Source organism: Ornithorhynchus anatinus, chromosome X3, assembly GCF_004115215.2.
Source record: "Ornithorhynchus anatinus isolate Pmale09 chromosome X3, mOrnAna1.pri.v4, whole genome shotgun sequence".
Classification (NCBI taxonomy): domain Eukaryota; kingdom Metazoa; phylum Chordata; class Mammalia; order Monotremata; family Ornithorhynchidae; genus Ornithorhynchus; species Ornithorhynchus anatinus.
This window is the reverse complement of record NC_041751.1, coordinates 12,346,324-12,362,782: the sequence shown is the minus strand read 5'-3', so window position 1 is coordinate 12,362,782 and position 16,459 is coordinate 12,346,324. Positions and strand designations below refer to the sequence as shown.

General features: G+C 43.6%; 1 protein-coding gene across 2 annotated transcripts in view; it reads left to right on the top strand.

Annotated features, from left to right (window-relative positions):
• RETREG1 (reticulophagy regulator 1) overlaps positions 1-16,459 on the top strand; it is a 79,261-nt gene that overhangs the window by 1,797 nt on the left and 61,005 nt on the right. The window contains exons 1-3 of one of the 2 annotated variants that reach the window (XM_029053882.2): positions 7,784-7,867; positions 8,176-8,312; positions 14,735-14,841. In XM_029053882.2, the coding sequence (XP_028909715.1) occupies positions 14,781-14,841 (61 nt within the window). In that variant the 5' untranslated portion in view covers positions 7,784-7,867; positions 8,176-8,312; positions 14,735-14,780. Of the gene's footprint in view, positions 1-7,783; positions 7,868-8,175; positions 8,313-14,734; positions 14,842-16,459 lie in introns of those variants that run through there. The other variant, XM_029053881.2, reaches the window with a different exon arrangement.

Here is a 16,459-nt window from a genome sequence, read left to right as displayed (position 1 = left end):
TCCGAAATATGGTTGTGGCATGTCAGGTGCATGCACGAATGAACATGTTTATTATGCTCTCGAATGCAGACACAACAGGCCTTAGCCAGACCCACTTCTTCCCCTCACATTATTCCCAGGCCGGAGCGGCTTCCCGATTCGGCCGCGGGGACGGGAGGGCGATTCGCTTGTCCTTCCTCGGGATGGCGGGGGGGGAGGGATATTCTTTCCTCCCCGAAGGTTAATGAGATCAAGCCTGCAAACAGGTGGGTTTCAATCCCCTCCTCCCCCCGCCCACCAAACCCATCTCTCCCGCTCGCCTCGGTCTTCTTCCTTGGACGTTTGCAAGCAACCGGGAAGAGGAACTAGCTGCAGGATTTTCATTAGAAGCCTCTTCATGCCCAGGAGATTTATTTCCCTAAAATGGCTTTCATAAAAGAAGAGCTACTCTCCGGTGTCTTTATTCGGAGGAAATGCTGTGTCATCCGTTAATTGTCAGCGATTGTCAGCAAGGACAAGGGAAGATTCCCTAAGGTTATTTAGTGGGTTCCAACTCCGAATAGGGCTGCAGCTGGTTCCTAGTTACCAAAAGTAGGCGACATGTCTTCGGGGACGTAGCGCGTTAAGAAAATAGGTTCCTTAAGCCTGAGTCCGTTCACTCTTCTGTTTCTGCCTCTTTTGCAGATTGGATTGTACTCTCCCGGGTGCTCTGCATAGTGCTGTGCACCCAGCGAGGGCTCGGTTAAATAACATCGATACAGATGCATACACATTGATATTTTTTGGTCTCTGAATGTAAACTATTTTTTAGACTTTAATTTCTCTAAATCTTTATAATCTTTATAATAATAATAAATAAATATAATTATATCTTTATAATGCTGTCCTTGTACTACACAGGTGCTTGGACATGGCTAGAACACACAGGATTAACTGGGCCTAACTAATAAAAACCTCATTCTGCCTCCCGATTTAAAGGACCAAGTGCATTTGGTACATCCCAGTGACATGGCTTGCTACCAAATTGCCTAACCGTCCAAATAGATTGAGAGAAAAGAACGTTTTAGACCCAGCGCCCGATAAACTTTTACGCTCACTGTTTTGCGCCTTCATTTGATTTCCTTTTAATCTAGCTACATGCTCCATTTGTTCAGCAACTGGTACAGTACTCAGCACACAGTAAGTAGTCAAATGTCATTGATTGTTATTTTCTTTTTCACTGAGACTGTATTCCATGCGTGAATTGCATTTGACAGAAAAACTGCTCCCTGTTCACTAACCTCTGGAATAGGTATAGTTCCTTGTTTCTAGACTCCCTAAATTTTCAGCCCCATGTGGGACAAGAACTGTATGCCGTCAGAATATCAGCTCTTAGTAGAGTGTGTGGCACAGAGTAAGTGCTTAATATAATAATGATTATTATCACCGTTCATTCACAGTGGTTAATGCCTTTGAAGATTTATGTGGTTAAGCTGAATCCTAATTGTTTTAGCCAATAAATGATCTATAAATAACTCCTAGATTATTTTCTTTTACAACTGTGCTTCCCTTTAAATATCCTTTAATGATTTAATCTCATTTTGTATCTCCTCTCTTCAAAGCGGTGCAGATTGTGTAAACAGATGACTAACATAAAACAACTATTGCCTTAAATAAAAATCCCACTTCCCTTCAAATCGATGGTAATTGAGTGCTTACTGTGTACAGGACACTGTACTGAACACTTGGGAGAGTATAATATAACAGACTTGGTATATGGGTTTCCTCCCCACAAGGAGCTTACTGTGATCAGAGCACTGTACTAACCACGTGGGAGAGTACAGTACATCAGAGTTGCTCACAAGGAGTTTACAGTTTACAAGGCGAGACGGGAATTAAAGTAAATTATGGCTATGAACGTACGTGCTGTGGGCTGACGGGAAGGGGGCCAAGTCTTTAAATGGTACCGACTGAGGTGCTTAGGGGAAGGGAAAGGGCGTGGGGGAAGGTGGGTGAGGGCTTAGTTAGGGAAATACTGTTGGGGGAGATAGGCTTTTAATAAGGGTTGAAAGGTGGGACGGGTGGGGGTCTGTCATATATGAAGTAGGAGGGAGTTCCAGACCAGAGTGGGGACATGGCAAAGAGTCGGTGCTGAGATAGGTGAGTTCAAGGTACAGTAAGTAGGTTGGTATTAGAGGAGTGAAGTGTGTGGGCTTGTAATAGGAAATCAGTGAGGTAAGGTAGGAGGGAATTCCTGAGTTGAGTGCTTTAAAGATGATGGTAAGGGGTTTCTGTTTGATGCAGAGATGGATGTGCAATCACTGGAGGTTAGGGAATGGGGAGGTGTGGACCAAACAGCTTATTTACAACTCTTCTGGGCGACAGAGTGAAGTAGGGACTGGAGGAGGGAGAGAGAGGTGGCTGACACAGTAGTCAAGACAGAAAATAAGCGCTTGGATCAGCATGGTAGCACCCTGGAGAGGAAAGCTCGTTGTTGGCCGGGAATGTGTCTGTTTATTGTTATACTGTACTCTTCCAAGCGCTCAGTACAGTGCGCTGCACATAAGGAGTGCTCAGTAAATACCATTGAACGAATGAATGATTTTAGAGACGTTATGAAGATAGAGCTGAGATTTGAATATTGGTTCAATCAATGATGTTTGAGTGCTTACTGTGGGGAGTTGGGGAGAGTACAGTACAACAGCATTGACGGAAACTTTGCTTGCCCACAGGCTTATGGGATGTTACTGTCCATTCTTTTTGATGAAATCCAATAGCCTTGGTATATTTGCCTTTCTCACGACATAAACTGGCCTGATAACTTCATATGGTAATTTTTACTCCGGGAGCATGTAACCCTTTCCAGGTAGCACCCATCCAACTGCTGCCCTTAGCATTTATGAATAGTTTTGATTTACGCTTATTTATTCATCCCTTTGATCATAATGTTCTGGGAATGGCTTGTGTATCAGTCATTTATTCAGAAATTAGTGTGTGCTTACTTACTGTGCTAAGCGCTTGGGAGAGTACATTGTAACAGATACATTCCCTGCAGTCTCCCACATTAGATTGTAAACTCCTTGTGGACAGGGATCATGTCCCTTACTCAGGAATCCACTGTCACATGCTTAGTCCAGTGTTCTATAGATACTGTTGATTGATTGACTTTTTTTTTAAGGCCCATGTTCTCCCTCCAGCCTGGAACTCCCTCCCCTTTCATATCTGACAGTCCACCACTTTTCCCACCTTCAAAATCCTCCTAAAATCACATCTCCTCCACACGCCTTTCATTTCTCCTATCTGTCCTCCGTCGTCTGTGGACTTGGCTGTGTCTTCCCTAAGAACTTGCGTACTCACCTCAGCTCCACAGTCTTTATGTACATATTCTTGTACTCTACTGCTTCCCTTGTCCAGAATCTATTTTAACACCTGGAGTCTGTAAACTCCTTGTGGGTGGAGATCATGTCTAGAAACCGTTGTACTTTCCCAAATGCTTAGTTAGGGCTCATCGACTACCATTGATTAATAAAGCTGACAACTGCAGGAAGTGGTTGGGATCCCAGTGGAGCACTCCAACAGCCAGAAGTAGAGTATGGGGCAGATCTTTGGCTTCCATCTTGGGATGGACCTCCTTGGAGACTTTCAGTATTGATGTCTTTCTCCCCACTGCCACCAAAGTCCACTCTCAATGGCTCTCCAGCCCTTGTTTCTTTGCATGGAGTTCAGTAGGGATTTTCAGCCTCTGTGCTCGAAACCCAGCACACAGCCCCGATCTCTTGACTTTTCTGAGACTTTGAAGGCCCCTGGAGGAGGAAACATCCCTCTCCTCAGAGATGTTTTTGGCTGTGGGAACAGGCCGTAGCATCTCAGTCTCAGCCCCAGCACATCTGTTCTCAAAAATCTAACTGAAGGGTAATAGAAGTGAAGTGACTGGCCCAAGGCCACATAGCAGGCCAAGTGGCAGAACCAGGATTGAACCGAAGCCCTCAGCCTCCCAGACCGGTGCTTTTTCCACTAGGCCATGCTGCTTCTCATGATAGCAGATCTCTCCAGCATAGACTGTGCCTATAGCCCTGAGGAACAAGGACTCCCCCTGAGAACTACGTTTAGCTACTTTGTTCACATTATCTTGGACTGTTGATTTTTGTAGTATGTTGTTCAATATGTCCGTTTACCCCATTTATATTCCAAGCACTATGTGTTACTTCCTATGGGAAACTATCTATACCTTCTTTTTGCACGCTTTTGGCTTAGTGTTCTATCTTCATAGAGTCGGTGAGTGGGATATTTTCCAGAATGCATCTCTTTTTTCTTCCTAAACGGCCACCACGCTGGCCCTGGGACTAGTCTTATTCCCAACTTGACTATTGTGTCAGCCTCCCCATTAACCTCCCTGCTACCTCAGTCTCTCCCCTCTCCAGTCCTTACTTCACTCTACTGACCAAATCACTTTTCAAAAACATCTGCACTTGTCTCCCCACTCCTCAGAAACCTCAAAAGGTTACTCATTCCTCTCAGCATGAAGCAGAAACTCCTCCTGACCACTGGCTTTGATAACTCTCAGTCGGCACTCTACTTAGCCTTACTTCTCTCCCACAATAACCCTGTACCTCCCAAATCAACTTGCTATCTCCAGGCCTCCTTCTCTTCCTTCACCATTGTCCTCTTGGTCACACCATCCTTTCTGCCTGGAACTCCTCCCTTCTCAGATGGCACACCACTCCTCTTCCCATCTTCAAAGCCTTTCTAAACAGGATGTTGTGAATCTTATCTCATCTCCCTATCCTATTTTCCCCACCAATTGCAACTTCAGCATTTTATACCTCCTAAGCACCACAGTGTATGCACCCCACTATCTGTAGCACTTTATGTATATCTTTATACTCCCTATCTGTAAGGTATTTTAGGGTCTATCTCCTTTCTAGACAAACTACTTGAGAAGAGATCAGGTGTACTAATTCAGTTGTACTCTCCCAAGCACCTAGCACAGTGCTCTCCACACAGTATGTGCTTAATAAAGATGATTGATGTAGCAATAATGTATTGTAGTAATAACAAACGAATGTAGGCATCTCAGTGGATGAGTTTTTATGTAACTTTTGATCATCGTTTCAGTAAATTTAATCAGTACCATAGTGTTTGCTAGGAATCCCTGTCCTTAAGGAGTTTACAGTATAATAGAGGACTTTATGGTATTTTTTAAGTGCTTACTATGTACCAATCCTGTTCTCACAATTGGGATTGATATAAGTCAAGCAGGTAGGTCACGGTCTTTGTCCCGTAGTCTAAGTAGAAGGGGGAATAGGCATTGAATCCCCATTTTATAAATGAGAAAGCTGAGGCCTAGAGAGGTTAAGTGGCTTGCCTCAGGTTACACACCAGCCCAGTGGCAGAGCCAAGATTCGAATCAGGTCATCTGACTCCCAGGCTCATGTTCTTTCCACTAAGCCACGCTCCTGTGTTTCTAGAGAGTAACCTTCTCAGGTTGTATTTTCACAGGCCATATAAAGCTCTATTTCTGGCTAAACACTGAAGATGATGGTAGTGGTATCCAGCCATTTTCACTTTAAATGTAAGACAATGGCTTGTGTGGCTGTCGTAATTTACTCCATGCCTTCTCTCTGTAGGGCAACGAGATCATCGTGCGTCAGAAATCAGAGAATGTGACCGACAAACTAAACGAACTCTTCAAGAGGTCTCTTGTATGAAGACGTTGACTTGACAGTCCTTGACATCCAATTAAAGTAGCAAATCAAAAGGTTCCCTCATCCACCTGCCCCTTCTTCGCCCTCCTGCCCCTCGCCCTCTATCCACTAGTCAGGCTTATGCACATCGTGCCTTTAGCAAATATCCGGTGGAATTTTCCTCACATTCCACAGGATGGGCATCCACCTCTGACTTGCCCAAATAATAACAATAATAATTACAGTACTTGTTAAGCATTTACTATGTGCCAAGCACTGTTCTAAGTGCTGGGAAAGATAAAAGTTAATCAGGTTGGACATAGTACCTGTCTCACATTGAACTCATAGTCTTAATCCCCATTTTACAGATGAAGTAACTGAGAAGTGAAGAGACTTGCCCAAGGTCACTCAAATGGTGCAGCCGCGGTTAGAACCCAGGACCTTCTGATTCCTAGGCCTGTGCTTGATAGGCCATACTGCTTCAAAGCTGCTCCAAAGCTATTGAGTCAGTAGTGATCTTAGAAATAGATTTTTTAAAAATTCCCCACTAAAGAAATTGGCCCTGAGCACACGGCTAAAAATGTGCAAGCACCTCTGTCCTCGTCATAAAGAGGAAAGTTTATCAAGATGACAGCAACACTCCAGTGATATGAAGCATGGCTTCTCCCATTAAGGATGGGGCTCTATCAACTATAAAGAACTCTTTGTAATCCATCAATGGTATTTACTGAGTGCTTACCGGGTGCAGAGCACTGTACTAAACACTTGGGAGAGTACAATTCAACACAATGGTGGTACCCAAGTTCCCTGCCCACAACAAACTTACAGTCTAGTGGAGGAGTCTACTGGCTGTAATGTGAACCAGTGGCCATAGATTCATGGTGAAAGTAACTATCCCAGTCAAATTCAGAAAAAATAGTAAAGTAACTTGGTCTGGCATCCCTTCAGAAATCATTTTATTCTGTCTTCCCTCTAGACTATATGGGCAAGGAATGTGTCTGCTAATTCTGTTGCTTCATATTCTCCCAAGCGCTTAGTACAGTGTTCTTCACATAGTAAGCACTCAAATATGATTAAAATCAGCGTAAAAATAGGGGTGTTTAATGCACAGATGTATTAGCTGACCTTTCCCTCGACATATGGAACAGTGAAGCAAAGTGTTAGCATTTCAAGGATTCCACTGTAGTGTCCTACTTCAAGAAGAAAGGTCTGGAAACTGACAGTGAAACTCAGTGCTCTCTGTGCCTGGTATAATCCTAGCCCCTAATCCCTCTGGACAGGCAAATAAAGAATCTTGCTAACCATGCACTTCCTGAACTGCAGTGTGTCATTGCCCGGCAGCTACAAGAGAAGTGCTGAGGGCAACAGCAAGCCTACTCCCCTGGATTTTGAGTCCTAAATAAACATGAAGCTTTCAGCCGACAGGGCACTTGGTACTTCGAAGCAATTTGCCTGTCCTGAGTAGATCCAAATGATCAGGTTATTAACGGTAGTGCCATCTTTATTTTTTTAAGGTGTCTGTTAAGTGCCAGGCACTGTACTAAGTGCTGGAGTAGATACAAGCTAATCAGGTTCGACACAGTCCATGTCCCACATGGGGCTCACAGTCTTAATCCCTGTTTTATAGATAAGGGAACTGAGGCACAGAGACATTAAGCGACTTGCCCAAGGTCACACTGCGGATCCGTGGCAGAGTCGGGATTAGAATCCAGGTTCTCTGCTTCCCAGGCCCGAGGACTTTCCCGTAGACCCCACTGCTTCTCCACATGTGCATCGATTCAATACCTAAACAAATGATTTAAATTGAGTTTTTTCCCCAGTACTACTTCTGGCATTGCTATCTATGTGCCTCAACCTTCCAGTTTGAATATTTGAAGTTGTCACAAATCTCAGACGGTAATATCGGGAGAAGCATGTTTCCGTTGGAAACGAGGTACACCTCTGCTGAGGGAACAATCCATTTTCCTGGTTTTAATTAGAGCCTGTTCCTAGTGGTTATCTTTGTGTACGCACACACAAGAAAGAGATCGGAGAGGACTTTTGAATACACTTTCCATTCATAATAAGGGAGATGAATGTGATGTCATAAAGAGGATTGAGCGTGACATCTTTCTTCCTCTCCTTTCTCTGAGCCACGCACCTCTTAGCACCAGGCCTGTTGGCCTCCCTGTTACATTATCATGTTATAGTCAAATTGTCAAAAGTTACTACAAAAACAACAAAAAGTAAGTATCCGTGCTTTAATACCGAGTAGTAAGTGCCCAAGAGAGCTCTTTTTTTTTCTTTTGGATTTATTGTATTCATTTCAAAGTTACCTATGCCTTGTTTGGCAGAGCAGGATTGGGATTCTGTAGTTACGCCCTAGCAGCGTAAATAACTGGTTTTCAGACATATTGTACTGTATCCCCATTCCATCACTTGCCTTGGATCACTGTGTCTACCTGGCTCATGGCGTTGAACAGTCATCTGATAAAGAAAGTGGCACTTGATCCTTTTTAGGTAGCCAAGAGTAACTCTGCATTTCTTTTTCCAGAGATCAGATACCCTGGCTTCTGGCCTCGTTCCTGTGTAGAACAATGAAGATCGCTTATGGGAAGAGCAATTGCAAGGGTTGTAGGTTTGGTCAGTGAGATGCAGTTTGGGAAGTTCTGTGACACTGCATAAGCTACTGTAAGAATGTCGGTTTCCAAATGATATCCATATCCGGGTTCCGTGCCTTGGAGACACACCTTTAAATATCTCCTCCGCCCTAAAGGCAACTGAAATCAATCCTGTCTGAATGTGGCCTTCCTGTTAGGACTCTGCTATCTGTTTTAAAAATCCGCAAAGTGCAAAAACAATTTAAATACACTGATTTTATTACTTTTTTAAGTTTACGTACCCTTAAACATGTTAAAAAGGTAGCTTTCCTATTTTTCTTTCTCATAGTAGAGCGCTTGAAGAATTTGTCATTGACTTTACCAAGAGTTTAGCAAATAGCTTCTGCTAATCGTACCTTTTAAATTTCCATGGTAAATTTTATACCCTATAATCTTCTTAGGAGAAGCAAAAAAAGTTGCTGACGGGAGAAGCAGGTTTGAACAACTGTGAGGATTCCAGTTTGCTAACACTTCACCCTGCTGCGCTAGCCTCCCCACAACAGAAAAACAAAATCTGCATTTTTCAGCATCATCCTCCTGTCTATAGTGTGTCAAATTGACAAATTAGCAAATGGAGTCAACACCTGAAAGAAATCGGGTGATAGGCCAACAAGAATTTCAACACAGTCTGTCTCATTTTCCCATCCCCTGCATGGATTTCATTGTTTCCTTCTTTCTCCATTTCTCTTTTTCTATCTCTCCTTCCTTCCCTCCACACCAAATTGCACAGCTTTGAAACAAGCCTTGTAATTATCTGCTCTTTCAACTCTTTCCCTCAGAGCATTTCTATTCACCCTCATCTTGGAAGGTTTTCCTGGGAGTTGAAGTGTATTTGAACTGTAGCTGCAAGTTTACACTTGTGTTCTCTGGGATTAGTGTTAAAGGAGCAGAGGGAGAAACTGGGTTTGTCTTGGAGGGAATAGAAGTTGACCATGGTAGTTATCGGTGAACTAATGGAAAATGCGGTGGTCTGGTGACAAACAGCTTGACTGGTGTATTTCTACTAGATTCCCAACAATTTTTTTTAAAGACTTTTTGGGTCTCTGCGATTCATTCACTGCGATTCATTTTGGTTTTCTTTTTTCCTTCAATTTATTCTTCAGTGAAGTCACAGCCCAAATGGAAGAGCTTTCTCCAAGGATAGCCGAATTTGAGGAACAGCTGAGTGGACAGTTACATTTTCTGTTTAGTGATTTGTCTTATCTCTTCTTAGGCATTTTCTTCCTCCATATGGGGTGTTCAAACTCTTTGGAAAAAGAGAAACCAGAAATATCACACAGTGGCCAAACTCCAAGTCTTTTTTGATTTCAACCATTGGGTAATATCGAAAAGCCTGTGCCCCTTCCTTGATGTCTTCTCCCGGTTTGGGGAGAGTGCTGGACTTTAAGAAGTAAAGCCTATGCTGTTTAAAGAGCCAAACGTCATTTGACCCCCTACTGTTTTTAAGAAAATAGTATATATTCCCAGAAAAATGTATGTTTCTGCAGTTTAAGCAACAATCTGATAAATCCTTAGGCTTCATGAGACTGGGCATTCCACCATTACGTAAGAAAAAGAAGTATTATCAAATAAACAGCTGGCCTAGTGGGAAGAGCATGGGTCTGAGAGTCGGAGGACTGGGTTCTAATCCCGACTCTGCCACTCGTCTGCTGTGTGACCATGGGCAAGTCACTTCTCTATACCTCAGTTATCTGATCTGTAAAATGGGGAATGAGACCGTGAGCCCTATTTGGGATAATTATCCAAACCAATTATCTTGTGTCTACCACAGTGCTTAGTAGAGTATTTGGCACATAGTGAGTGCTTAACAAATGCCATAAAGAAAATGCAGTTGATTACGAGTTAGATCTAGATGAAACCTGTGTTTGAAATACAGTTCATGTCTTCCACTCCTCAAGAACCTCCAGTAGCTGCCCATCGACCTCCGCATCAAACAGAAGCTCCTTACGTCGGCTTTAAAGCTCTCAATCATCTTGCCCCATCCTACCTCACCTCGCTAATCTCCTAATACAACCCAACCCTCAAACTCAGCTCCTCTGGTACCAGCTGACTCACAGTGCCCTGATTTCATCTAGGTTGCTGCCGACCCCTTTCCCACATCCTCCCCCTAGCCTGGAACTCCCTCCCCATCCATATATGCCAGACCACCCACCACTCTTCAAAGCATTGCTAAGGTCACATCTCCAAGATGCCTTCCCCGATTAAGCCCTCTTTTCCCCAACTCGCTCTCCCTTCTGCATCATTCTGTGCCCTTCAATCCATGACCTTTGGACATTTGCCCCAGCCCCACAGCACTTACGTACATATTTTTAAATTATATACTATAAATCATTTAAATTATATACTATAAATCATTTATTCGTGTTATTGTCTGTCTCCCGCTCTAGGCTGTAAGGTTCTTAGGGGCAGGGAATGTGTCTGCCAATTCTGTTGTATTGCACTCTCCCAGGGTAAAGGAATAGAACGAAGCCTGCTTATTTACTGAGGAGCTCATCTTAGAGTTATTTTTAAAAAGAGAACTTACAGTCGTTCACTGTTTTAAACAACTTGAAAGTAGGATTATATTGTTGGGCTGTTTGGAAAAAGACTTAACTAGTCAAATGAAGCTCAATACATCCTTTTAAGACTCTAGAGGATTCCGATTTTTATTATTGCATTTCAAAAAAATTTCAGAAAAAGCGCCTTGACATTTGCTTTTAACCATTTTTAACTTTCGCAGTGAGATCTGTTACACCTTGAGGAAGTGTTGTGGTGACACATATGTGAAGAACAAAATCTATTCCTTGTTATTAATGAGTTTTTAAATTTTGTGGCTTATTTGTGTCACCTACATTTCTCTCTTCTCCTTTGCTGAGTCATGTTGTCCAGCAGCATTTCAGTAAGACTTTGGAGTCAGTCCCATATGATAGCATGAGAATGGAAAAAGTTTAGTCAGGGTTTTAAAAACAGGAATACCGAAGGATTTCCACCTGGCACCGACAGAAAACAAGAGGGTCAATGGGTGAAGAAGCAGCGTGGCATAGCGGATGGAACATGGGCTTGGGAGTCAGAAGGTCTGGGTTCTAATCCTGGCTCTGCCACTTGTCTGCTGTGTGACCTTGGGCAAGTCACTTTACTTCTCGTCTATCTCGCCGCCGACCCCTGAAACTCCCTCCCCCTCCATATATGCCAGACCACCCACTACTCTCTCCACCTTCAAAACATTACTAAGGTCACATCTCCAAGATGCCTTCCCCGATTAAGCCCTCTTTTCCCCAACTCGCTGACAGTTACCTCATCTGTAAATTACCTCAATTACCTGTAAAGTGGGATTTGAGACTACGAGCCTCCTGTGGGGCAGGGACTTTATCCAACCCGATTTGCTTGTATCCACCCCAGTGCTTAGTACAGTGCCTGGCACATAATAAGCACTTAACAAATATCACAATTATTATTATGATCATGTATTTTAAATTTCCTCTAGACTGAACACGGTGTGGGCGGGGGACTTGACTGCCAATTCTATTGCATTGTACTCTCCCAACCGCTTAGTATAGTGCTCTGCACATAGTAAGCACTCAATAAGTACCATTGATGATTTTTGTGGAAATCTGGTGGGGAGGATCTGATGTAATAAGTATGTATGGGCAAGTCACTCTGAAATACAGCTCACGCAATTAAATTTATCTTACTTGTCAGAGAGCGAAGGCTACAGAAAACCTCTTCCCCAAATATGAAATAGGAACTTTTATCTTTGTACTTTTTCCCGGTGCCTAATAGAGTGCTGTGCACTCAGTAGGTGCTCAATGTTCTCCAATGAGTGGATGTTAATTAGGGCAAAGCTGAAGGAAACCTGCAAAAATCTGGAATGTTTGGAAAAAAATACCCCATCTGAAGCATGGCTAATATGTCGTCTACATAACAATGATAAAAATGAGTAGGCACCCTGCATAGCTCCCTTGCATTAGAGCCCTCACCACCACCCCATCCTTCAGCCCCCCGGGGAAGTTGGACAGGAAAGCCCTGAATTAAAAGATGTGCAGAGAGAGAAACAGCATGGCCTTGGTGGAAAGAGCACATGACGAGGAGTCAGGAGACCTGATTAATCCAGCCCTGCCACTTGCCTGTTCTATGACTTTGGGCAAGTCATTTAACTTCTCTGTGACATTTATAAAATGGTGCTTAAATCCCATTTAGACTGTGAGCCCCTTTTAAGACAGAAATTGTGCCTGATCTGATTTCATGGTATCTACTCTAGTGCTTAGAACTGTGCGAGGCATACAGTAAGCACTTAACACCATTATTATTGTTGTTATTATATTATATGACCTTAATCTTAATAATGTTTAGCAAGGGGTGCCAAGTCTGATTAATAAAGGTCTCTTCATGTATATCAACATCAAGAAACCACCTAAGGTGTGAGAGGTGAGAAACAACATGGTCTACTGAATAGAGCAAGAACCTGGGTTCTAATCCCAGCTCCACCCCTTGTCTGCTGTGTGACCTTGGGCAAGGCACTCAACTTTTCTGTGCCTCGTTTACCTCATCTGTAAAATGGGGATTAAGATTGTGAGCCCTAAGTGGGACAGGGACTGGGTCCAACTTGCATATACCCCAAAGTGGTTAATAAATACCATAAAAATAAAGGACAACTTGATGACTGTGAGGTAAAAGTGCACTCAAGGATAATAGCTGAGGAGCTCCATGAATTATTTCTTAAATTTTTACCCAGGAAGGTGGTGAGAGAGAACCATACCCAAAATGTTTTTGCAGTGGACAGATAATAATAATAATGTTGGTATTTGTTAAGCGCTTACTATGTGCTGAGCACTGTTCTAAGCGCTGTGGTAGACACAGGGGAATCAGGTTGTCCCATGTGGGGCTCAGAGTCTTAATCCCCATTTTACAGATGAGGTAACTGAGGCCCAAAGAAGTGAAGTGACTTGCCCACAGTCACATAGCTGACAAGTGGCCGATCCGGGATTCGAACCCATGACCTCTGACTCCAAAGCCCGTGCTCTTTCCACTGATCCACGCTGCTTCTCCAATCAGTGATATTCAGTGAGTGCTTACTGTATACAGAGCACTGTATTAAGCACCTGGGAAAGAACTATCAAATAGGGTTGATAGATATAATCCCTGTTCACAAGAGCTTACAGTCCAAAGGGGGAGAGAGACACTGATATAAATGATAGGTCGGGTGATTTTATAAAAACCCAGCCTACCAAAGAAAAGACAACATGGTTTCTGTAAGCAGGGCTCAGTCTTCACTACTCTCCTGGAATTTTTGAAAGCATCAAAAAGTAATACCTACTATTTTGAAAAAGTCTTTGCTACAATTTCATTCCACTTCGACTGAACGATTGAGGGGTTGGAGGGAATGTTCTTTCATTGCTAGGAATTTGGCTAAATAGCAGTAAGGTGCGGTGAAGAGGCCAGTCTGGGGAGTTAGAGAAGAGGAAATAGAATCAGAGATTGGTTTGGCAGACTTGCTGCCCGTCTTCATAAAGTGAATGAAGCTCACTGTGACCGTAAGCTCGTCCTGGGCAGGGACCGTATCTGTTCATTGTTGTACTCTCCCAAGTACTTAGTACAGTGCCCTGCATCCAGTAGGCACTCAATAAATACAATTGAATGGATGAATGAATGAATTACTATGTGGCGGGGCTTCAAAGAGTGTAGCTTACATAAGCTGTTTTGGAAGGTGAAAGGGTGTGCAGGAGAGGGGGATGAGTTGAGAGAGTGGGTTGGAGATGAGCTTTAGGGTGCTTGGAGAAGTGACAGAAGGGCTTCTGGGGGAAAAGAAATCACCCAAATCCCAAGCTCCCGACGTCGGGCTCTGAGCTCTCCACCGCGGCTCGGGAAAACTGTCTCGGTGTCATCGAAGGCTGTTCTTTCAAAGGAGCGGTTCAGCGGATGACTGTGGTGGCAGGGCTGGCGCCGACCTTGCTGGGCTGGGCCACCCAGGGCCGGAAGCCAACGCTACCTCCTCCTCCTGGCCAGGGGGCCCTGGCTGAATCACTGCCCCCGTCTCCCACCCCGGGACATTTATTAATAATAATAAGAAGAAAATAATAATAATTGTGGTATTTAAGTGCTTACTATGTGCCAGGCACTGGACGAAGTGCTGGGGTGGATACAAGTAAATTGGGTTGGACACATCTTAAAGAGAACCTTAATAACATTAAAAAGCGAACTTAAGGTTTGCCCAACCATGCAACCATTTCTATCCTTCTCCGTATACCTTAATACTGAAGCACCTACTTTCCTAAAAATTCATTTTTGTCCTTCCTATACATAAATTGTTGTAGTTTTGCCTTCAGTGCTAGATTTCAAGCTCCTCCGAGGCAGGCACCATATACTCTTCCAAACACTTTAGCGGAGGTTCTTGGCACCCGGTTGACACTCAGTGAATACTTTTTATAGATTTCGCAGTCAGATTTGAATTAATGATGTTTCTCTGGTATATCGTAGGTTCCTTGCGCTGACACCCTGGAGAGTGTATCATCTGGTTTCTCTCATGGTTCTTGGATGTGTAATTGTACAGCTATTCAAGGATATGATCCTGTCTAGGCTAAGAGGTAAGTTGGTTCACCAACAGTGATTGTTTTTCTCGGATTTATTTGTTTCCATTTTACCAAGAAAAGAGTTCCTTCCCTGCTAAAGACAGTTTAAGATCATTTGACTCCTCGGTACATTCTGTACAGTTGATCGACCTATTTTAAATAGTGTGTATGTGTGTGTGTGTGTGAGCTTTTGTCAGAACTGAAGCAAAATGCATTTTTTTTAAATTGCACAATCCATGGAGTCTTTTGTCCAAAAGCAAGGGATGAGTCTTGGTCATGAGAGTCTGCGCGATGGGATTGATGAACATGGTGGTGGTTTGCCTAGTGCATTCATCTCTGCCAGTCATGTTCCCGCTGCAGCATGGAGCAGTGAGTGAGGAGGCGGGCTGGGCTGCAGCACACTGCGAAGGGCACGCAGAGCTTCTGTATGAGCAGGATCCATTTATGGCCTCTCTGACCTCAGCTTGGCCCTGTAGCTAGACCAAAGTGCCAGAAACCAGCAGGCGGTTTCCTTGGTAACCGCTGCAGCGTTCACCACCCACATTAGCCAGCTCTTTTTTATGATTCCTGCTGGGTCGTAGGGGGTTCTCTCAGAAACCTTCACCGTTAATGGCACAGAACCAGGATTAGATCCCAGGCCCGCCGACTCCCATAGCCGTGCTCTTTCTACTGCACCTTCAGCAGGGCTACCGTCCATCATCCGTCTTGTTTGTCGTTCCCTCAGGAGACGCCCAGGAGATTGTTAGGCCCTGGGAGAAGAGCAGTGGCCTCATTACATGGAATAGCTGTAAATTCAGGGAAGATTATTTCATTACAGAATTTTCATCAGTTTGATGGTTCAGAAAATCACGGTTCTGGTTGTTGAGCATAAGGAGAACGTCTATTAATTACCGAGTTAATGGCCTTTGTAGCTTTTCATGGAGAAAGGCAGTTGCCTTCTTGTTTCCCCTTTAATAAAGTCCTCCAACACAAAGAGTTCTTCCAGCCCCAAGATACTTGGCATACAAACACACAAGGCCTTTCAGGAGTCGCAGCCTGGGAGTCTGCCCGTTAATTGGGCACTAATATAATGAGTGTGTCTCTGGGAGGGCTGAATGAGACTCAAGTCAGACCCAGTGTCGTGACTTCATTGCTTGAATCAAAGAAAAACTTCATTAGCTCCCAGTGGAAGCCCTGGCCCCAGGCCAAGTAGTAGAGGGTGAAGCTGTTATGGCACAAAGAAACTGACAATCAGAGAATTCCCCTAAATTTTGGCTAAAAACCTCTCTCCTAAGCTCTACTTTAAATATATTAATATGTATGTTTTTAATATGTATAAAGTCAAACAGGGGAAATCATTAGTTGCCTCCAGGGCCTTGTTAAACGGTTTGATTGAGGTGGAGGACAGCATAAAAACTTTCTGGAATATAGTATTAAACTGGGTATGTTTAATTGTCCTGCAGGTTGTAAGGAATCTCCACTGAAGGTAAAATTTAGCCATAGTTAATTTGTGATCCTAAGGACAGCTGTGGGATTCTCCATCCTGGCCATGTTAAACCACATAAAAACTATCCCCCAGCTTGGGGTTTTTTTGTTATTTTAATGGTATTTGCTAAGCACTTACTATGTGCCAGATACTGCACTAAGAATTGGG